At 41.6% G+C, this 24,297-nt stretch overlaps 2 protein-coding genes across 3 annotated transcripts in view; one reads left to right on the plus strand and one right to left on the minus strand.

Annotated features, from left to right (window-relative positions):
* Positions 1–10,653, minus strand: part of ATP6V1H (ATPase H+ transporting V1 subunit H) — a 58,773-nt gene extending 48,120 nt beyond the window's left edge. The window contains exons 1-3 of one of the 2 annotated variants that reach the window (XM_048286414.1): positions 10,508–10,653; positions 9,023–9,131; positions 533–635 (exon numbers count right to left, since the gene is read on the minus strand). In XM_048286414.1, the coding sequence (XP_048142371.1) occupies positions 533–635; positions 9,023–9,131; positions 10,508–10,634 (339 nt within the window). In that variant the 5' untranslated portion in view covers positions 10,635–10,653. Of the gene's footprint in view, positions 1–532; positions 636–9,022; positions 9,150–10,507 lie in introns of both variants that reach the window. The other variant, XM_048286415.1, reaches the window with a different exon arrangement.
* A 7,093-nt stretch (positions 10,654–17,746) lies between these two features.
* The window catches only part of RGS20 (regulator of G protein signaling 20), a 38,099-nt gene continuing 31,548 nt past the window's right edge, over positions 17,747–24,297 (plus strand). Inside the window, exon 1 of the mRNA XM_048329096.1 lies at positions 17,747–18,086. Within this exon, the coding sequence (XP_048185053.1) occupies positions 17,964–18,086 (123 nt within the window). The 5' untranslated portion in view covers positions 17,747–17,963. The remainder of the gene's footprint in view (positions 18,087–24,297) is intronic.

Here is a 24,297-nt window from a genome sequence, read left to right on the forward strand (position 1 = left end):
CCTGCCTGTACTCCTTTAAGGGCAAAAGCCTGATTCAGTCCTGAATCAGCTCTGTCCAATGCAGAGGTCTCATATCTTACCATGCCTAAAATGACACAAGACACCCATGTCTAACTGAATCCACCTTAGCAGACAGTGGATTCAATGCTGTAACTAAATTAGAATTGCTTAGCTAATAAGCAGCAATCTTACTGGTAGCAGCTGTCATCAATAAACTATAAAGAAAAAAGCTCAAAAAAAAAAAGTGACTCAAGTACAAGTGTGCATGATTAAGCAAACTGGGATGAGGAAAGACTTGAGCTAGCTTGTCTCACAACAGAGTCGAAGTCAGATGACATTTAACAATTATTTAGTAGGTTTTAAAAATAACAAAATAACTTCCAACCTATATCTAAGGAAAAATAAAAGAATCACAATAGAAAGCTTTATACTTATTTCACAACACCTTAACTGTATACAGCCAACAATAAAGTAAGAGTTGGTACGAAAATTTCCATCCTCCCCAAAAGAAACTTCATTAAAAGAAAGTTACTTGGTTGCCTTCTGTTTGCAACAACTCCTGTTTTTCTTCTGGATTTCTTTTCTGTTCAAATCTTTGAATAAATTCACAGTCTTCACCTGAAATCATCTGACCTCTGAAAAACAAAACATGAAACCGTAAGTAACTTGAACAGTAAATTGGAAATAACTGTACTGAGTTTACATGGCAAGGCTTTGTTAGAAGGGGACTGCTTGGGTGGCTCCTATGAGAAGACCCCAGAAGTGGCCCCCATGCCAGACAGAGCCAGTTCCAGCCAGCTCCAGGACAGACCCACTGCTGGCCAAACCTGAGCCACTCAGTAATGACAGCAGCACCTCTGTGATAACATATTTAAGGAATAAGAACTGCCGTGCAACAGCAGCCATGAGAGAGGACTGAGAATATGTGGAAGAAACAATTCTGCAGACTGCCAGACCAGCGCACAAGGAGGGAGATGAGGTTATTCACGTGCTAGAGCAAAGATTTCCCTGCAGCCTGTGGTGAAGACCACGGTGAGGCAGCTGTCCCCCTGCAGCCCATGGAGGTCCTAGGCGGAGCAGAGATCCACCCACAGTACACAGAAGACCTCCATGCCAGAGCAGGAAGATGTGCCTTACAGGAAACCTGCATGGACTGCAGTTTTCTTGCAGGACCTGTGACCTCAAGGGTGATGTATGCTGGAGCAGGCCATCCCTGAAAGACTGGAATCTGCAGAAAGGATCCATGCTGCATGAGTTTGTGAATGAGCATAACTCATGGATTAGACACCTCAGGATGAAGCAGGGGAAGAGAGGAACAGCAGAGACTGTTATGAACTGACCACAGCCTCCACACCTCATTCCCCTACACCAACTCAAAACAAGGAGGCAGAGAAGTTGGAATGAAGTTGAGCCTGGGAAGAAGGGAGAGGGTGAGGGGTGGTTTTTAGATTTTTTCCTATTTTTCATTAACCTACTCAATTTATCAGCAATAAATTAATTTCATTTCACCAAGTAGAGCGAGCCTGTTTTGCCCATGATGGTAAGCAGTCAGTGATCTCCCTATCCTTACACCTCAGCCCCAGAGCTTCTTCTCATGTATTTTCCCCTGTTCTTTTGATGGAACAAGTGTGTCCTGTCCTGATGGGCACCTGGTGACCAGTGAATGTCAACCCACCATACAAACCTTGTTTTCTTCATCTTGAGCTATCATAGAATCATAAAATGGTTTGGTTTGGAAGCAACCTTGAAGGTCATCTGACTCCAACCCCTCAGCCATGGGCAGGGATGTCACTTACAAGATCAGATTGCTCAGGGCCCAATCCAACGTGGCCTTGAACACCTCAAAGGATAAAGCAGCCACAACTCTCTGGGCAACCTGTTCCACTGCGTCACCAACCTTACAATGCAGAATTTCTTCTTAACATCTAATCTAAACCTGTTGTTTCAGTTTAAAACCACTGCCCTTCGTTCTGTCACTATATGCTCGTACAAAAAGTCTCTCTCCCTCCTTTTCGTAAGTGCTGTTAAAGTGTTGGAAGGTCTCCCCAAAGCCTTCGCTTCTCCAGGCTGAACAGCCCCAGCTCTCTCAGCCTGTTTTTGCAAGAGAGGTGCTCCAGTCCTCTGACCATGTTTGTGGCCCTCCTCTGGACCTGCTCCAACAGTTTCATGTCTTTCTTGTGCTGAGGACCCCAGAGCTGAATGCAACATTTCAGGTGGGGTCTTGCAAGGGCAGAGTAGAGGGGATACAGTATCAACCATATCACTTTACCAATGCTGTATCCCACAACAAATGTAAAGGGCTCCTTTCCACAAAGGGTCTCATGTAAAAGAATTTAAAACTAATGGTGGAATAATCTCTCAAAAGTCTTCCCTATGCATCGCCTCTGAACAACATTCTCTAAACAGTTTTTAAACTTCCAGGGGCTGAATGCAATGTCAATGGTAAGAACTGAAATACGTACAGCTATCATGTTATGCCAAAATTGTAATACATAACATGAGTAACAGTCTAATCCAACCAAGAAATAAGTGCTGAAAACCAAAATTAATTGTTACTTTAAGTTTGCCATAAGCACTGAAGAAAATTGTAGGGAGAACAGAGATCATGGTTCCTAATTTATTTTTAGCTTTCACTAATTACATTTTGAGTTTTTCCTGGCAGTTTAAAAACTGATATGCATGCAAGTTCATCCAAACACATAGCAAGGGGGCTTGATATAGTGAACTGCTGTGGACATCTATAAGCCACCATATGTCTACTCAATGTTCTCTTCAACTTAATATTCAAGTAGTTACTGCCATCATCAGTGCTATTTCAGAAAGCTGTTGATGCAGCTGAAGAGTCAGACTTGCAGAAAACTTGCAGAAAACTACTGGGGTTTTTTTATAATACAAAACTTCACATCACAAGAAATAAAAAACTTGTCCAAATAGTATAGTCAGGTACTCTTCAGGTAAGAAAAGTAATTTTAAATCAAGTAGTCCTAAACATATCCAAGATTTTAATAGGTGACTAGCTTTACTAGGTAATACCAGGAGGGCTTCATCTATACAAAAGTCACAGGGGATGAAAGCACTAGATATTCCTGCTTCAGTTACTTCCAAGATTAATCTCCTCTTAACATTTCCACGGAATGAAATGCCTCTTCCACTTTGCAAAGCTATGTAGCATGGACTCTTCACCCACCTCCTCCACATTCAAGGTCAGTTTTCAGATGTTCCATGACTAGAGATTACATTAAAATCATTGTAAATTTTACAGGAAGTGTTCACTTATTTTTTTAACTGGATCACCTGGATTCTTGAAATAGAGAAATAAGACCTACAGTGTGCTCTTTTCTTTCCTCTTATTTAAATGATTATGTCTTGAGTTTGGCCTCATCACAGAGCCATCTTTTACCTATTTACTATGCAAGCAAAGAACAGAAGTAGTCCAGTGCCAGGTGTGCTATTCCAGTATTCCCACTGCTTAGTTAGAGATATCTTCATATGCACTGAGGAAAGGCAATCAAGATTTATTAGATTCAAGATTCATAAAGCCAGTGGTAGGGTAGTCTTTGCCCAACTTCTGCTAAAACTTAACTAATTATAAATGAATGATATGTGATTAGCCAATGATGACCATGCTGCTACCATGCCTTTTAGACTGACCTAGGTTCTTTCTTGCCTATTAAGGATGAATTTGAATAGTTATAGAAAGATGTGGACAATTCATCTGCCACAAATACCACATTTAAAGACTCAAAACGGGAGGTCTCTTTTGTTTCAAATAATGCTGACCAAGCCAGGGACTAATGGGTCATACTGATGCCATGAAGATTTTTGCCTTTTCTTTTTTTACCCCTGTTATACCTTTTTACAGCTTCTGTATTCCTAGTGCTTTTTGCCTACATTCTTGGACTTGTTTGTTAAGCTAAGAGACTAAACATTTTAGAAGCTTCGTAGCTGGGGATCAGTGTGCCCCAGACCCCAAGGTCCTCTCCAGAACATATTCTGTAAACCAAGATAGAACCATCCAGGGGAAGGTTCCTTGGGGAGGGGGGGCTCACTTGAGCCTCTCATTGGAGAATCTTTGATAGATATGCTAATTAGCAAAGCCTATAATGTTATACCCAATGTTGGGAGGACAAGGAGAGGAGGCGAGACACAGAGACACAGGGAAAGACTCGGCGGAGTGCATCTCGATGCATATGACCTGGACGTGTACACCTAAGGATCCTTAAAAATAAATACCAAGGTAAAATCCCTTCTCCACTTCTAACCGTGTATGCCTCTTGATTTTAAGACCAGGAAAAGGCATCAATACTGATACAAAAGTAACCAGATAAGCTGCTTGTTTATAAGAATATTGCCATTTATGAAACACTTCAAAGATGACATAAGATGAACCCTTAATTTTCAGCTTTAATGTTGGAGAAAGCCTCAGCCCATGAAGACAGATGCTTCTTTACAGTCAAGCTATTAGAAGAGGTCTGCCAGCTGAAAAGGCAAAAAGCTTTCAAGCTTTCGCTTTCATCCTACATTAGGCCACAGGAAAAAAAGAAAAAAAGATGTGGGGATTGATATTGCTATGAGAAAAAAAAGACATTAAGATTTACTCTTTATTGCTTTGTTATCACCATTCAAAAAGACATCTTCCAACCCATACAAAACATTACAAGGGATCTGACAGCTTTTTCAACAAGCTTTTAATATTTTATGAAGGAACTCATACATCTGATTAATAGTTTTTAGTAATTTCAAATGCATCTATTTCCATTCACCTCATTTTAAAATTGAAATAACTGATTATACAGTAAACCTTAACCAGTGGCACAGAGAGAAGAAAAACCAACCAAAAAACATGAGAAAGTGCAGAGCAGCCTCAGACAGTTGATACTGTGTCCCATGATGCTATTACACATTTTCCTCATCCCCTGTTGAAAGCAACAGAAATTTCCCTGCACTCTCTAGCAAACAAGTAACCAAAGCCTCCCTCCATCCCTCTTCCTAGCAGCCATTTAATTTGTTATTTTCCAGGATGTGTCTACAGTCTTTTGCCAAGACAGAAGTCACTTTGAGCTTCAGCTGTGTCTTGGTTTCAGCTGGGATGGTTAATATTCTTCCCAATAGCTGGTACAATTCTGTGTTCTAGATCTAGTATGAATTCTTTATTCTTTTTTTCCCCTTCCTTTTCTGTCCTATTAAAGTATCTTTATCTCAACATATGAATTTCCCCTTTTTTTTTTTTGTCCTGTCTGAGCATATCAGGTTTAGGCCAAGAACCCTGTAAGTGCCTTTCAAAGCTCTATGCCTGAGATACCAGGACCTGCCTTTGAGAGCACTCGCTAGAGGAGACAAAACTGAAACTCAAAGATTTAGAAAGCATGAATTTGCAAGACCACAATTTTTAAATCCTCCTGACCTCTCAATATGATTCAGAAGCTTGTGATTCCTTCTTTAATTATGCATTTCCTCCAGCAATTCCTGTTCCTTTTTTGTTTGTTTTTTTGAATGATTTAACAAAAGACACTCTGGAGGTTAGGGTATTTTTGTTTGGTTTTTACCTTGTTTTGGGTTTTTAATATAAAAAAATGACTACATCTGCAGCAAATACGAAGCTCATATGAAGCCATCATGTCAAGGCATAATTTCTTTTATCCAGATATCTACGGTACTTTGCATGTACCTAGAGACACTAAATTTATCTAACTGCTCAACAGTTTTAGCACTACAAAATTAAAACAGTAAAACGGACTGAACGTACTCTACAAAACTCAACCAGATTAAAAAAAAAAACAAACAAACAACAAAAAACCCAGAAAACCACCCCCCCACATGCTACAAATTAAGAAACTTCTAAATTTCCTCTAAGACAAGACTGACTTTTAAAGTCTGAGATATTTAACCTGCTTTAGAAGGTTTTTCCACCCCAGGAAAATAGAATGTATATTTTAGCATCAGAATTCACAACATGCATGTGAAGTATTTGAAAACACACAGGAAACTGTGTACAAATCATCCACCAGATATCTCACCTGATTAAATAAAAAGTATTGTCAAATGCTGTGTATCTAGAAAACCTACAGTGCAGTAAGATGCAAGTTAAACTCTGAAACTAGTTCATTTTTTCATAGAACTCATTTATTACCCTAAGAAAGACAACCCAAACAAAATCTGCTTCAAGCAAGCCAACACACCTGGCATTCCAACACCCTGAGGCAAATGCTGAAAGTAATCACACAGTGTACAACAGCAACTGCATTTTCAACTCACAGAGGGCATCAGCACCTCTAAACTGCTGCAAGTCTCAAGATCCAAAGGCAGCGAAGTCCATACAGAACTAATGACCTCAACTACATTTAGTTTCCAGAACACAGGCAGACCTACACGTCACCTTCCACTGTTGCAAGCTTTGTTACTTTCTTCTCCCTCAGACACAGACCCTAGCTGGAATCCAATACAAAGAAAGGATAAATTTTAGCACCAGAAAACAAATTATCTTTTTCTACAGCCGAGTTTTGTAAGGAGCAGTGAACACACTGGCAAGCTGATAATATATACAATTGTCATATCTAAGTATTTCCCTTTTACACCAACAGTATACAGAAAAAACATCAGAAGTCAGCAGTTGTGTGTTAGTGTAGTTTGATATTTAGTTTACAGTGACAACCTTCAGAGGTGGAATAAACACTATGTCAGTTAATCTTCAGCTTGAATTGCCTCTACAAGAAAAGTCAGGCTAGTGAAGTCTGACCAACTACTAGTAAGCCATTTTGCTTTTTCACTGAAGGACAGAGAAAGCAGGAAAAAACTTCAGAATGCCCTTCTGTGTGACCCGAACTCCAATGCCATAGCAAGTGATGCAATCTTTAAAGCACCATTATACACATGCAACTGCCACAGCCAGAGGGGAAAGAAATTTCATCAGAATTTCTTGTGAAGTTCTTTAACTTCAACTACATAGGTACTATCTATAGTTTCTTCAACTATATAAATACTATCTCTAGTTGAAGGAGCATAAATTATGTCACACCTGAGTTGCTGTGTTAACTTAGGGAAAACAAAAATATTTCCTCTAATTTAAAAACATCTGATGACTTGAAGTAATGCCTTCATATATTTATATGCAAATTTACCACAATAAGTGCACAGACTGCCAGAATAAGGAGCTCAAAAGAGAACTGTCCTTCCAAGCACTTGATTTTCTTTCTGCTCTACAAACCAGACCAAACCAAACCACTCTGAGGCTGAGCTTTAAGGGATTTCTTGGAAAGTCGGTCAGTGCAGCTATATTGATTCATTTCTGGAATGAAACACATTATTAAATGAGTAGAATCTACTTTCTTTGATGCACCTGTTAGAGGCAGGTCAAAGACACCATCACATCCAAACCTGTCCATTGTAAAAAGGACATGTCCTAAACAAGGTATGAGTTTACTTCCTTTGGAAGCACCAAAAGTTCTGTTGATGTTTTCCAATCATTAATTATAAGGAACCTCATCAGCCAAAGAACTAGTTATCTTCAAGATGTTTCACAATCCCTCTGGAACCATTTAAGTCAATCCTTGAAACCAACTTAGCCAGACAGCCAGGCTGTTACCAGTAAATACAAGACAAAAAGATGACATTTATTTCAGAGCAGTAAAGAGAGCACACTGTTATTGACATACAAAGGGCACCAAGCATCAAAAAGTCTCACTCCTCCTCTCACAGGATCACAAGCAACAAGCCAGGTGCACTACAGTAGCCTCCAAATCCTAGCTAATTCAAGGAGAGGAAATATTCCGCTTTCATAGATTCCAGAACAAAACAAAGTCAAATTCTACAGGTAAAATCTGAAAAAGAACCCTGCCTTCTGGTCAAAAGAAGTTATATAAAAAATTTGCTGCCAGATTTACAAACAAAACTCCCTGTTTCTTATATTCCACCAGAGAAAGATAATCCCAAGAATGAATGACATTTTTTAACAGCAGACCACATAGTCAAACAAATAATACTACATAAATGCAACTCCTTTTCAAATAGAACCATCCCCTATATTAACAAAAGCAACAGATTTTTCTCACCAGCCCTACAGAACCACTAGAGAAGCAGTGAAAGACTCTCATATTCGCTTCCATGAACAGTGAACAACTGTACTCCCACTTTCATCCTGAGTAAGTGCAAACAAGCTGTTCACTGTCACTAGGACAGCACAGGAACAGCTGTTCAGGTACCCTTGGGACACACTTCCTATCAGATAAGAGGGCACAAAGTAACAGCAAAAGCCCCTTATATTGTTTGAAAAGTGCTTGGGAGCTGCCACTGTCAGGTTACCACCCCAGCCTTTCTCTTTTGCTTGCAAAGCCACTGAGAACCACACTATACACTGACTAGTGAAAGTCTGCTTCTTGTTCCCTTTACCTACCTCGCCCATAAACCTTTTCCTTAGCTTGTCCCTATGTCCTCTTAGGACAATATTTCTCTTGCTTCTCCTAGTGCCATCATATCCATGCCAAAGGAAACTCTAAACTTGCCTGGAACAGCAGCACAGCTTTCCCCAGACTGAAGTATTTGTTTCAGCCTGCTCCCCAATTTACTTGTTTCAGCTGTCCTCCAGAATTATTTTTCCTTTACTTAACATACAGCTTATTTTCCTGGACTACTACTCCAGTTTTGCTAGCACAATTTGTATTCCCACAAAAAGCACTTCAGCAATAGACATATCATACCTACACTTAAGACAACGATTACTTTAAACGCTTCTTAATTCAGCAGTCCTCTAATAAGGCTAAAACTGAGACTGGTGTTTGAATTATGAGGAAAAAACCCAGACAGTTTTACCACACATTTGTGCAAACCTATACTATTTGCTATTACAGCATTCAGTTGACAAAAGTAGAGTTCCCCTTCTGGTAAAAAGACTGCAGAAAATTTTCCACATTTAACATAGACATTTCCCAACTACTTCCACACAGACAGAACATCCTCCACTGCAACGTAATGCTCCACTCTGTCTAACATTTAAGAGGGGAAAAGAATGTGGAAAGTTTTTACTTACTGGAGATACGACTGCCAGTTTACTTTGTTTGCCCGAACTTCAGCAGCTTTGGCAGCAATGATGTTTGTTGGGACAGCAGCATCTACAGCACCTCGGATATCCATCTTGACTGATAATTAAAATGTACCTAGAAATGCAAGTCAGACTTGAGACCTCTTATTAAACAGCAGAGTATTTGTTCAACAGTTTAAAGAAATAAAAAGAAAAATCTGTTTCCAGGTGTCCCATTTATTAACACTGTACTAGGCAGTTTCTGAAAAATCAAAGTTTTATAAAGCATTTAAAATGTGGCTTATTGGAAACAAACAAAAATAAGCCATACCTACACACTCAACTGTAACCAATCACAAGTTCACTAAAATAAAAGACATAAACCGTTACTAAATAATTCCCAGTCTTGTGAATCCTTAAACAATGAAATTAAGTTATTTGAATTCAAGTGGCTCTTCTGCAACATCCAAGTAGCCGTACAGATAAGAGAAGCTGTCTTCTTTCCAAATCATGTTTCCAGGGTTAAAATTCAGGGCATATCCTCCCTACCCCCCCCCCCCCCCCCCATTAGGACTGATTTACTTCAGGAATTTGTCTAAGAATATTAGAAACATGCGAACTACAACTTCAGGAGAAAAACCCAGATGTATATAAATTAAAACCATGCTACACAGACTAACAAGAAAACCAAGATCATTAGTGTACAGAAAGCAAACTGAAAAATAAATATGAACAGCTGCTCTTCATCAGGATATATCACACAACCAGTCAGTGACCTTCACCACTTCTTTCCCCTTCCTTTACGGTTTTAATCTCCACCCGACTTTGATGCCAAAACAAGAAGTGTGTTTGCAGAGACTTCAGACCCAGCTAGAGCTGGAGTTCCTTACAACCTAAACTGCACCCAGCCTCTCCATGCAGCCTATTTCTGGACTGTTCTGGCCCTCCTTACAGAGAAAGCAAGAGCAAACTGGCACATTCAGGCCCATGCCTGGCAAGCACACCTCGCCTGTATGACTAAAGGAAAACACAGCTCTAACAAAAGGAAGAAAAAAAATGAGGAACTATCCTGGGCAAACAGAGCAGGAAAAATGTCCTCACTTTGAAACCACTTCTATGAGCAGACACGCACACAGACGGCATCACTATGTCTTTCAATGACCACTGAAGGTTTCCAGGCTCTTACTGACCCACCCAGAGCCCTTTAAACACTGCCCGAGGGCAGAGTAGGTAACAGCGGTTTCAGGAGCTGCAGTTACGCCGAAGGCGACAGGCGCCTGGGACAGGGGTAGACCAGGCACGGTCCTGCCGCTCCCTGCACAGGCTCACCGGCACGGCCGCCTCCCGAGGGGCCCGGCAGAGCCCAGACCCTCGGGGAAGCAGCGGAGCCGTCTGCACCCCCCGGGCCCGCCAAAGCCCCCGTGAGACCCCGTGCGGCAGCACATCCCGACCCCAGGACCCACCCCGCCAGGGCCCGGGGCAGCTCCCACTCACCGCAGGGGCGCGCAGGCGGTGGGGGCCGCGCAGAGAGGGAGTGAGAGGAGGAAAAAGAGCGAGAGGAGGCCGCGGGCACCCCCGGACAGCACCGCGCACCCGACGGCCCCGGCGCTGCCGCTGTCATGTGACGCCGTTCACGTGAGCGCGACGGCGGCCTGCGCGGGACAGCCCGCCCCGCCCGCGCCTGCCCGCCTCCCGCCGTGGGACTGCGGGGCTGTGCCGGCGTAGCCGTATACGCGTATTTAGAGCGCATAAATATACACGTTTATATACCTATACATATCATAGAGCTGTAGGATAGGTTGGGTTGGAAGAGACCTTTAAGAGCGTTTGATTCCAGCCCCCCGTAGGTGCAGCCCAGGACAGGGTTGGCTTTCTGGGCTGTGAGTGCACACTGCTGGGTCATGTTGATCTTCTTGTCAACCAACACCCCCAAGTCCTTCGCCTCAGAGCTGCCCTCAACCCATTCTCTGCCCAGCCTATATTTGTTCTTGGGGTTGCCCTGATCCACATGGAAGACCCGTGTATAAGTATATGATTTTATACAGGGGATCTAATCCCGCCCTGGGAAGACAGGCTAAAGCATGTGCCCACAGGTGCCCACCTGTGCTATTGGCTACAAGAAGTGGCACAGCGTTTCCAAAGAGACGGCGCGAGTCTGGCTGGGAAGGGCTGAGAGGGTCCCCTCGGCGCTGCCCCCCAGGACGAGCTCCTCCTGGTTCCCGGGAAGATCCCTGGGCCTCTGCCCTGCACCCCACACGGGTGAGGGGCCGCCGAGCTCGGGGGGGAGCCATGGGAGGTCAAAGGGCTGGGGAGATAGCGGGCAGTGGGCCTGGCGCTGAAATGCCTCCTTGAGCTCTGCATTGTTTTTCCCGGACCCAGCATTTTCTTGCTTTCTGCCTCCCATGCTGCAGTGGAAATGCAGAGGTTGCTCTTTCCTGCAACTGTGAAGCAGGCAGGCGTTCCTGGGCCCCTGTGCCTGGCTGCCTGTGGTGGCTGTGCTGTGCTGTGCCAGCCCTCAGTCTGCTGTGTCACAGCTCCAGGGTGGGCATCAGGGTCACACCATTTACTTCCTCCCTAGTCGTATCTCAATGGAAAATACACCCTGCACAACTCCTTTGTTTTTTAGAAAGTATCTTATATACGTTGCGCTTTGCCTCTGCAGGCAAAAGGTGCAGGAAGCTTTAGACTAAAAGCCCAAGTGTTTCAGAACCTACGGGCTTAAACTTCCATGTTTCTGATAAAAAAATACCTCATTGCATTCAGTTGCTGAGTGAGGTTTTCCAGTCATGCTGTGCTGAAGTGCCAGAAATGATCCTGATAAGTCATTCTGCTAACATATAAGAAGAAAACAAAAATAATCAGGGTTTTGTGTGAGCAGATCAAGACAGCCAATGTAGAGCTGGCTTAGAGCTGGTCTACTGCTAACTTAATTTTTCTAGACTCTGTATTTTCCATTTAGAGGGTACACTGTTCTTTAAATTATGCCTAGCCAGTATCTCAATGGGAGGAGGTTTTTTAAATCACGGACAGTTGTCGTTACTGTGCCACCGATTTATATTTCCTCCATGGAATTTTTCTCTTAAAATGGGTCTTCCTTCATACCACAAAAAAACTGTTGATTTCTTCGTAACACAAGCAAAAATCCCAGGTACAGTTCAAGTAACAGCATTTGCATTTCTTTATGCTTCATCAGAAGAAAGCTCCCTAAGCCTTGTGCACACTCTGTGTCATCTAGTCTGTAATAAATACATCCATTAATGTGATTCTGTGGATTACCAAACATGTGAGATTTGAAGATTTAATCTAACAAATGTTTGTTCTTGCACATTGCTTACTTACAGTGATAAGAAATGCTGGCACAACTCCTGATCTCTAGCATAGAAATCTCCACACAATTTTGAATAAAAATCTGTTACTTTGAAAGTTTATTTGAATATGATTTTTGCTTCATAGCTGAGAGTTAGAATTTGGCCTTATGTTAACCAGTTCCTCTTTTAAAAAAGTGTTTGTAATTTCTGTCCTCTGGCATTCAGTATTTCCTGCTTCTGCTCTGCCTGTCTATGGCATGCCTCACTTGCCACTCCCTTTGAATCCAGCATCAGGCATCTGGAATAAACATATTCACCTTTTCCACAGTCGTTTCAAATCACATTACTGATGATGATACATATGGCTCTACCCATTTTATAAAGAAACCAAAGCCAAAGATCTTGCAAGATGAACAGAACAAGGTTTGAAGCTTTTAAAATGCAATTTGCATAATGAAGGTATGTGCTGGTTTTGGCTGGGATTTAATTAGTTTTCTTTAAGGTGGCTAATGTGAGTTTTGATATGTTTTGATTTGTGCTGGAAACAGGGATGTTTTCATTACGGCTGAGCAGGACTTGCACAGTGCCAAGGCCTCTTCTGCTTCTCACTCCACTCCACCAGTGAGCAGGCTGAGGGTGCACAAGGAGTTTGGGCAAGACACAGCCAGGACAGGTGACCCCAACTGACCAAGGGGATATCCCACACCATATGGCATCATGCTCAGCATATAGAGCCGGAGGAAGAAGAAAGAAAGGGAGATACTTGGAGTGATAGTGTTTGTTTTCCCAAGTACCTGTTGTGCATGATGGAGCCCGACTTTCCTGGGGATGGCTGAACACCTTCATGCCAAAGGGAAGTGGTGACTTAATTCCTTGTTTTGCTTTGCTTGCATGAGCAGCTTTTGCTTTCCCTATGAAACTGTCTTTACCTCAAACCATGAGTTTTCTCACTTTTACTCTTCCATTTCTGTCTATTCCATGGGGGGAAGTGAGCAAGCAGCAGCTTGGTGCTTAGTTGCCAGCTGGGGTTAAGTCACAAGAAGGCTTCAAAGGCCTGTACAGTGATCCTACAAGCTACCATTCAGCCCTCGTCTAGCTAGAGGCACATCAGGCTTTGCTTCCGTGAAACTTCCTCAGTTGTCCCCAGTGGTACTTCTGCTCCAACCTCAAACTGTCCCAGCACTGAAAACACTTATGACTTCGTGTGTTCTCTTACCTAGGCCAGGTATGGTATTCTTCCATCTTCACCCTTCCAAGCTCAGTTCAATAGTTTAGGTAAACCCTTGGAAATTGGATCAGCACCTCTTAATGTGCATTTCCAGCTGCCAGTTTTAAGACACAGAGTTGCTCCCTACCATGTGCTCCTATGTCTAGCAGGGTAATGTCCTGAATTCTTTCTTAGGCATGCAAAGCCATTTCTTCTGCCACAAAACACCTATTTCATGGAAATCATCCAAAAAGCTGTAGTCTACTTTGCCCAGCATATTTCTCCCAGCCCTTTAGCACACTTCTGGCTTAACTGAAGAGTACCACAGTACTCTGTCTGAACCTGAGCACAGGTATGCACAGGACTGTGGTTCTCTCACTTGTAGCTCCTGCTTCCAATATTATTTCAGTGCCTTGCTGTAAGCAGGGAATAATAAGTTCATGGGTTCAATTTGGTGCCCAATGTGATCTCTTGTTTGGAATATGCATTAGGTTGTCAGTGGTCTTTTTTTTTATAGCAGACTTTTTTTGCCTAATTCCACTACCTGCAAGAGTCTAGCACCATCCATTCAGCCTGGAGTTTGGCTAAAAGAAGATGGATTGCTATTTGCAGTCAAAATTTTGATACTACAGCGGGATAGTCATTTGTCTATAGAAAAGAAATTTTGAAAGGTATGATTTGGCACGTTGAGTTCATCATAAATTGCAGACTCTGGCTTTACTATTCATTTCCCAGACTACAGTAAAAAATATTTCCCTATAACTTTATGTAACCTTGGAGTGAGGCACAATCGTTGAAAGTATGCAACTACTGAATTAGCAGAAAGGCAAAGAGGGGAGAAATAATTGTAATAGGAATTACTTTTTGTTGTTTTTTTTTTTTTAACATGAATTCCAGGGGGTATTTAAGGAACTATGAAAGCACAACATCTGTGCCAAGCAAGGTAATAGAACCTCTAGCAGAGGAATCAAATTAGTAAACCCAATGTACCATGTTAAAGATTGCAAATAAGACATTGTTCCTGAATATACCTATATAAAGATCTATTTTATTTACATACTCTTCTATGCCATGAAATGGAATAAATGCAAAACATTAACAAAGAGTCCCTATAGCTCAGTAAGGGACAGTCATGTCTCACCTCTGCAGGGTTCTTCATGTGTATACACAAGGTGTGTAAGGTGTGGTGAACAACTTTCCTGGGCTTTAAAAGGGAGACCTGTGCACTGATTCACAGCTCATGAATGAGATACATACAGCAGAGGGTAGAAAGAAATTAGCAGCTTTCACAGTACAGAAGAGTCTTCAACAGAGTGCAAAAAGCGTCTGGTTGGAGTCTGTTCTGTTCAGCACACTCAGAAATGTTTGAGAAAGGAGGTAAATGGTGTAGTGAAAACTTTACTGGTGACAGTGTTACTCCTTTGACAAGTGCACAGTGGAATTGTGAACCACCTTGTCAGAGGATGGTGGGTAAGCTACCAAGACTCACATGTGCTCTTGTCCCCCATCTTCAAACACTTGGGCACAGCTGAAAATTTGCACCAGTGCGAGTGCCATGAGGCACTCTCTGTGTGAAGGAACTTCATTGCATTGCAAGGGAAAGCTTTGAGAAAGGAAAACATTGTATAGTCATTACAGGAGCCTGTCTTGTGTGCCACCACAACAGCAAGAGGCAATTCTCAGCAACTAATTACAAACTAAATACAAACCCATCCTGTGTCATCAGTTTGGAGCATCCCATGGTGCCTTATTCATGCTGGTTGGTTCTCTGGATCTAGCTAAAGGTAATGACTGTAAAAGTGCTGTGTGCCTATTTTTTGGAAAGCATCTATCCTTTAGGAGTCAGGTGCGCTAAGCTGTTCTTATTTAGCTATTTTTGGTCATCGGTGCGCATCAGTGCTTGCCCATTAACTTCTGGCAATGCAACTTCACTTGAAGTTGCTATGTTTAGATGACTTTATTGATGTGTGAAACAGAGTGAAAAGTGAAAAGCACATCAGCATGCAGGAATAAAAGTCATCAGTTTCCTGGATCACAAAGAATAAGAATGCTCAATAGTTTAATACTAGAAAATTAATGCAGATGAGTCACCCTCACACTAAAACTACAGACAGCTGGATCGTGAGAGTGTTTTTCTGTTCTCCTTTCTTTTTTGTAATAAGAACAATGTATCATTGTCTATCACATATTCTCCAAATTACAGAAGTGTTTTGCACACCTGCTATTTAACCTTTCAGCATTCTGTACATCACCTAGCTCCTGCCTGTCTGCACAAGTATTTAACATGTGTAGAAGAAAATGCTTTGAAAGTTTATCCAAGCAAAACATGCTTAGAAGGTTAGGAAAATGAACACACTTCTCTAATTCAAAAAATGTTAAAGAGTAAATTTTTTTTCTCTCCTGTTTAATTGTGGAGGGTTATGGAAGATGCCTTCTTGCATGGAAACAGAAGTGATTTTTCAATATGAGGAGATGTGGAGCACTTCACTAGATGTTTTTCCTGAGTAATTATAGCAAGATTGGCCCATTGTGAACTGGATTTTTACTGCTTCATCTGTCTTTGTTTTCTCCTCTTATTTTATCTTTGTTTTATTGTGTGTGTCATGATGGGAGAACATTATTTTGTGAGTGTCTTTTTTAACAAGTAACTCCTGCTTCCTGCAGCCAGTATGGACTTACGTGACTTCTAGGTCATTGAACTTGGATCATTTTTTCTTTTAAATTAATCATATTCTGGCCCAAAGGATCTGGCAAAGCTAATATGCCATAGTTGTGCATATGTTATAACAGGCAACCTTCTGATTGCTCCACCACCTCTTTGAAATTAGGTTTTACATGCTCAGGGAAGGAACAACACACAACTTATCTGCAATAGGAGTGGTCTTTTTGAAAGAAAAATAAACTAACATTTTATTGTAATAAATACATATTCTATTTTTTCCCCTAGTATAATAGAAAAATGCTGTAATGCCAGAAAATTGGAAGTCAAGGACTGAGCAAAAAGAGAAACAGAAAGGCCAGTGCAATACTGTTTGTAGCCTTGATAAATAATGCATCTGGGGTTAAAATAGTAGAGTGTATTACTTTAGGGAGGAGGGACAAGTGTCTCATGAACATGCACTTCTGTATTGAAAGCTGAAGAGTCTCCGAGTCTCCAGCCACTCTTTGAGCCTACAGCATCTCCTTCTCTCACCATCAGTCTCTTTTGCTTTGTGCCAACAGCTTTTATCTGTACAAGGGAGTCCACGTGCAGAAGGAAATGTAGAAGGAGTGCTCTTCTCTCAGAAATCACAACAGTACCAGGTGAAGAAAAGCTCATCTCTGGGTTAAAATAAAAAATGTTTAAAAAAAATAAGAAATAAAAAAAAAAGGAAATGCTGAGCTGCCCAGTGCTGCTGATGGTAAGCAACTCTGCCAAAGTCAACTTATTGCTGGAGCTTATGCTACAGCTTTCTGTGCCGGAGCTTACTGTACAATGACTTCTAGTGCAATCCACCTCATCAAGCCTCATTGTTCATAGTTTTTCTCCTCAGCATTTACTGGATTTCTCTGAAAAAAGGACAGAAATGTGACCAACACAGCTCTTCTCACAAGAGGTACTGTGTGGGCAGATGTGTTAGATCTACCTTGTATCTACAATGCTGAGTTGTCAAAACTTTGGACTCTTGGTAGAAAAAAAATTGTTGGGTTAGACGTATTTTTCAACTTGAAAAAAGATGTAAACATTAGCAAGTGAATGTTGGCAAAAACCTGGCAGCCCTCTATATAGCTAGGAGAAATAATCTATTAATAATCTACCTGGAGCCTTAGTCTTTATAGTTCATGTGTCTCTATCCTGAGGCATGGCTGCGGCTTGTCTGCTGTTTTCACTGGCACTGCAAGGATTACCAGCAGGCCATCTGTTCAGCCAGTGAGGAAAAGCATGTGATTGACAGGTACCACTGACCTAAGACAGACATCTCCATTTGCTGCTGCCTGCAGAGTATAACTGCATGCTGAGTTCCTTCTTCTTTCAAGTTGTAAATGAAATACATTCACTCTGAGATGATAACAAGTATCTCAATGGTTGCTACAGCTTGTTTCTCTGACATGTTCAACCACTATGTGCTTGTCTTTCTCCCTTGCAATTTACTAAAACCTACAAAGTTGTAAATCTAATCTCTAAGCTGGCACATGCTGAGGGGATGAGACACTGCAGTTATCTGAGGGCAGATAATCTTGTTTGTCTCCAGAACTGTGGAGGCTGCAGGAAGAACTGGCAAGCTGCAAGAGGCCCGGACATTTGTCCATTGGTGTAAGGACAAGCAATCTTTATGTTGTTATCATTCAGCCCAATGTCTGGGATTTGGTTTAGTTTCATCATTAAGTATAAGTGGTGCTTTTCCAAGAAAGTTCATCGTAAAATTTGATTCAGGAACAGCCTTTTTATTTCTCAATGTGGAGGCAAGTTGTGCTCTACTTCAGGACTCACAGCTACCATGCAGACAACTGTCAAGCAAAGGAGAACCTCCAGAATGAAGATGAAGCAGATATTAAAGCTGCACAGTGGATTTTCAAGGTAAGAAAAAAAATGCAGGATTGGTTATTCAAATGTCCTGTAGGAGGGGGTGAAAGGGTGTATATGGAAAGGAGGAGAAACAAAACATTAATGTCATGAATAATATCCATAAGTTTATCACCAAGATATCACTATTCACTTAGTTTTCATTTATTTCTGAGCCTCATCCCCTGCCCTCTGTTCCTCAGTGTGCTGCAACCACAGTGACAAAGGAGGTGGTGATCTGCCTTCCCACTGTCTTTTGCTTTCAAAGAACGTATTAAACACATCCATCTAACTCACAAAAATTATTCATGTTTTGTGAAGCTAATCCATTACTAAAAGGGTGAGGGAAAATATGTTGCTTCATGGTGTTTAGACACTGAAGAAGTCTGCAGTTTTTACTGATACTATGTCAGATGGTTTTTATTGATAGTTGACAAAAGAAGATATGCCAAAGAAATCAAACACAGCATAATACTGAAGTTCATTAGGAAGTTACAGTAAATCTGCTTTAGTGAACCTGTAGGGTATTCCTCAATTAAAAACAACAGCCTTGTATCTTGTAGATTTTTTCGAAAGCCTGAAAACTGCCTGAGGGGTGAACTGATATTATTTATGGGGAGAAGCACACTCCTATGCAGCACAGCAAGAGAGACAAATGCAAGAAACTGTATCTTATTAAAGCTTTGGGGCAAAAGTGGTGCACCCTGGTGCATGATAGGGAAAACAATGTCATAGCAAAGTCCTGCACTCTTGGAACCACAAAAGTTGTCTTTTTTCAACTTAGAACCAGTGTAGAGAGGGGCTGCAGGCATGCAGTTGAGTTCATTGGCAGGGTTGGTGAAAGCCAAGACAGGGGAAGAAGCCATTCCCAATTCCACATCTGCCTTACAAAGATTCAAGTTAAAGCTAGAATTGACCTCTCAATTTCCTTAGCCAAAGCATATCCATTTCCAAGAGGGCATTTCATCTGAATTATAGGAATACACTCATCAGAAATCCTAAATGACTTTCATTGGTTTTGCTGAGAGGAAATGCTCAGCCTGCTTTGATACTATCAGAAAACTGTTTCTGATAATGAACAAAGTACACTCTATTCAGAATTTCGTGTCGTTCTGTCTTGTTATCTAGCTTGTTATGGCACATGAGCCTGGGGACTTTCTGACCCTCTTGAAGGCAAAAGGGTTTTTTTCACAGGCCCAGTGGCTCCTGAAGTTAACCATTGACAGTCATAGTTTCTGAAACCCAGATACTGAATTCTTCATAACTCATGTCCCCAGTTATTTCTCATTTAGCCATCCTTTAATTCACTCCAGGTGAATTGTTCCCTTCAGCTTGCTAATTGCTCTTGCAGTCATCACCTAAATTTGTAGTTTGTTGCTGAGTCTCTGAGAACATGGTGCACAGGACTGAGTCAGCAACCTCACAGAGGACAGCTTCTCTCTCTATACTGCAAAGGTTTTATCTACAGAGGGACATAAATGCTACTGGAAGGTTCAGAGCCAGCTACTGCCACAGTTCCTTTAACAGCAACTTCCCTTCTCCTGCTTGCTATCTGTCCCATGTACTTTGTTTAGTGTGGGAGCTTGGGTGGCTTGGACGGTCGGGACGGACGGAGACGAGAGATCTCTGAAGTCAGATCTTGGAACATGCGGTTTATTGCAAAGGGCGTGGGTACAGGGGCACTGCTTAGAGCTGCCAGACTCAGCTCGGAGCAGGCCCAGGAGAGCAAGAGAGTAAGCGGGTAAGTAAAGAGAGAGAGAGAGAGAGAGGAATGAGAGTGAAGAAGAAGTAGAAGTGATGAAGTCCTGGTTACAATACAATAAATCATCTTCTGTACTGAATATTCTAATTGTCACTAACCAATCTAATACAAGATACAAATCCTATAGCATTTACATACAGCCTATAAGAGTTCTTATATTACCATAGAGTGTTACATCTTAACTTCTAAAAACTACTCTTTGGACCCCTTCTGCTGAGCTAGTAGGGTCTGCTCTGACCCTTGGACCTGCCTGCAAGCAGAGGGTATTGTTCCATCAAGAGGGGATTACTTCAGTTGGCCATACCATTGTTTTCCAGTTGTTCAGTAACTAAGACTTGGTATTTCAAAAGCGGCTTTCATTTCGATGTTGCCTGTAGTTTTCATATTCCCAAAATCTTTTGTCAGGCAATCATATTTATAAGGCTTTCCTGTTTCATCTTCCCCAACAGTTTAGTGCTTTTATTTCTAAATGCTGCAGCTCTGCTGGTGTGGCTCTCATCTCTGGTACCAGAGACAGCCTGCAGGGACTGCCCAGGAGATGCTCTGTAGCCACTTCCGGAGCTCAGCTGAGCTGAAATTGCTGTGATATGGAAGCTCAGGTATGAGGCTGCATTCTCTGGGGGAACATGTCTCCAAAACTTCCTAAACCGTATCAGCAAATGATCCTTTCATATATGTAATGTAAGCAATGTTACTGTAGTTAATGAGTCTACAAGGATTGTGTTAGTGATAGAAAGTTAGAAAACTTACCCACCTAGAAGTGTCTACAGCCCTAAGGCTGGGGAACCAAAATAAATTGCAGCCTTTACTTTACATGGGAGGGAAATGCCTTTCCCTTTTATTGATAGGGAACCATGGCACAGAGGGTTTACATGATTTCCTAGTAGTATTTAGGAAAATAACTTGGAGTTCACAAGGTTCAAGACCAGGTTATCACTTACATGTCCAGAATGGAGGAGATCACATTAAAACTTTTTTTTTTTTTTTAAATAATTCCTGGTGGCACTGAAGTGTACAGAAAGTTCATGTTCTTTTGGTAAAACATTTCTATATGTGGCACTGGTTGCTATAGGGAGATTATGTTCTTAGACCTGTAATTTGTGTGACTGACAGGGTCCTTGATCAGACTGATTCCGCAGTTCTCATTAATTCCCATGTTCCCTTCCACTTTAGATGAGATTTTGAATTTGGTATTTCACAATGTGATCAGTGGCTGCTTCTGAGAGCAAGTTGACATCTAATTCAACATGCCAAAGAGTAAAAAAGCCAAAATATCAAATAAATTTTTCAATAAAAAAACCCAACCAACCAAAACCAAAAAACAAAAACAAAACAAACAAACAAAAAAAACCCCAACAAAACAAAACACCTAAATATTTTAACAAATGAATATTTAGGCTTATTTTTTCTTGAATGTTCTTTCAAAGAGAAACCGAATTACAGGAGAAATGTTTTTGAAAAGTGGTAGGCAGAGCTTAAGGGCCTCTTAAATTCTCTTCATGACATTTAAATTAACTCAACAAGTTGTTTGTTTCCAATATCCATTTACATTGCTTAAAAAGCTTTTCCCTCTGGCATATATGCATCTTGATTTATAAAAGTGTTAAAAAGCAAAAGTGAATAAACTGCTTTTTACCAGTATCAACACAAAGATACAAGGACTTTCTTAACCCAGAGCTAACACAGACACACTCATGTGTGCTTCCAAGGAGCTTTTTGCAAGTAAACAAAATAAAATACCCCAGAAACATTACACTACATAGGGAGATAGTGCAAGGTTTCAAATATATCACAGTTTTTTTCCTATGGACAAAATTTAGCCAAAAGTCCTGTTCCACAGAGTTCATTGCTATCCCTTCCTCAGAAGAGGGTGAGAATGTTCTCCGCAGAGCTGCCATATTTAATTCATGTCCAGATTACACCTGGATAGAACCTGTTTCACTTCTATAACATAATTATGATTCCTAAGCATATAGTTCGCAGATTTGGGTTTACATGAATAATATGCCTACAGACAGTGACTGGGGAAGTGCAGATAGGAGAGCAGTGTTAGGGCTCTGAGGGCACTAATAAGTCTTGGTGGCCCTAACCAGCCTCAGCTGGGGCCTCCACCCTCACCCATGGACCCAGCAGCCCTATTTAAGTTTATCCCCAAGGGCCTGCTCTCTTGACCTGAGCCTGAAGGAGTGATGGTCTCCAGTCAAGTGACAGACATGTGGTGGAGCCTCCCACCCTGGGCTGACTTCCTGGCTTGACCTTGGCTGTTCCCTGTCAGTGTGGGCTTGCAGGGTGGTTGTGGGAGCTGATCTTAAATCTGATCTGAGGAGCTGACCTCCACCTTGCTGTGATTCTGTTTTATGATCTGGATCTTTCTTGAATTTGTCTCTATGTTCAGCTTGCCTTGCTCAAGTAGTGGGGGTGGGATGGGGGATCCCTTTGCTTCCAGCTCACCTTCTCTGAGGGAGCAGAAGGTTGTTGAATCCCTGTTGTTCCTAGGATTCAAGCAGAATCCTTTACAGCTTCTGCTGACCTTTGCCTCACCTGTAAGAGCTTTCTTTCTACCACAGGGCATGGAGCAGAGAGGCAAAGAAAAGCATAGTGTTAAATGAGAAGGTATGTGCCAAGGAGAGGCAGAGAGCAAGTATTAATACTCCTTTAACAATAACCTGTAGGCTAAGGCACTGTGATACGCTGGTTATACCAGCATGGATTTTCTGCTTGCCAAGTCCTATCCATTTGAATTCTCTGTAGGGGACCAGGCAAAAATGGAAATGGCCTCAAGCATACTGTCTGAAGGAGCAGCCCCAGGGAAGTGTGGCATCCTTTATCCTTCATCTAGCTGATCTCAGCTCTGCCTGGAGATGTCCAACATTATTCTGTGAACTGCTTGTAATGTGAAAGTCACTCATGACCATGCATAGCTCACCTAAATTATTTGGCAACTGCTTTGAATCATAATTTCTTTGATAAAATAGGAATCCATTCACAAACAACTCCAGAAAGGTCAAAAATCATAAAAGTTGTGATTTGCAAAGACATGCCAGTTAAATAATTGCACTGCTTTTATCCAAGTACTCCAGTGTCTTCAGCTGATGAGTGCTGTCAGTCATTAATTGCTATTACTCTTAACAGTCCCTCTGAAGTCAGATGTTGTCTTCATCTTTCATAAGAGTAGGAAAAGTCCTGATATTAGTAAACATACTCACTCTTTTCAGTCGATATAATCCCTACCAAGCACATTTTCACGTCAAGAGTGTTTATTTGGTGCAGTATGTTTTTCATACTTAGTCATGGTAGCATTTGTATGTCTGAAAGCTTGTGACTGTCAGAGGGTGTTGAGAACAAACCAAGCAGTAGCTTATACCAAGAGCACACTCCTTCTGTTCTTCTGAACAGGTGTGCGTAGTTAAACAGGCTGAAACATAATTTTACAGTCACATTTTATCTAACTCTTAGGTTTGAGATGGGCAGAGGATGCAAACTGTATGGCTGTGGGTTGAACCACTTTCAGATGGAGCCAGCATTCTTTGTCTATGCCAAAATAGTTATTCTTACATGACAGATGTAAAATTTGAGACATGTTTCATGCTCTGTTTTATTCAGGAGCAAAGGGAGACAGAATTCTGGGAGAGATACAGGAGTGTTATGGGGCATTTAGGACCACTGAATTATGAGCAACTAGTCATAGTGACAACACTTTGATGATACAGTATACTGTTTGATAGGGAAAAGAGTGGGTTTTTTGCCAAATAGTTATAGATTAAGATAATAGGTAAAATCATATGCACTTAGTTTTAAACATAAGGAAAATTATTTCTAGGACAAGCTGGAGAACATTATCTCTCTGTGATGTTCTCTCGTGGTTAATTTTGTTTTCTGGACATGTATCCTTTATAACAGTAGTATATCCTGTCCCTGAAGTGCTTTCACTAGTTAAGAAAGGGCTACTCCTGTACATTTTTACAGACTGTATCAGACCTTATGAGACCTGCACTGTTGTCTTGGTTTTGGCTGTAATAAACTTAATTTTCTTCCTAGTAGCTGGTACAGAGCTGTGTTTTGGATTCAATACGAGACTAACATTACTAACAAACTGAAGTTTTAGATGTTGCTAAGCGCTGTTTGCCCTAAGTCAAGGACTTTTCCATTTGCCATGTTCTGTCTGTGAGCAGGTGCACAAAAAGCTGGGAGGGAGCAGGGCCAGGAGAACTGACCCAAACTGGCCAAAGGGACATTCCATACCATAGGGTGTCATGCCCTGTTGGGGTCCCTCCCCCGCCGTGTAGCCCTGGGAGAGGGGCCCTGAGGGCACAGACACGGGGCTTCCCTGTCCCTGCTCAGCCTCGTTCCCATTGGTTGGTTTGTGTTCCCTGCGCGGGCAGAAGGACCCTTGGTCCCGTGACTGGGACAGTTCCTCGGCAGAGCTCCGGCCATGCGGCTGGAGAAATAAACATCTCTGAAACA

Source organism: Corvus hawaiiensis, chromosome 26 (genome assembly GCF_020740725.1).
Source record: "Corvus hawaiiensis isolate bCorHaw1 chromosome 26, bCorHaw1.pri.cur, whole genome shotgun sequence".
NCBI lineage: Eukaryota > Metazoa > Chordata > Aves > Passeriformes > Corvidae > Corvus > Corvus hawaiiensis.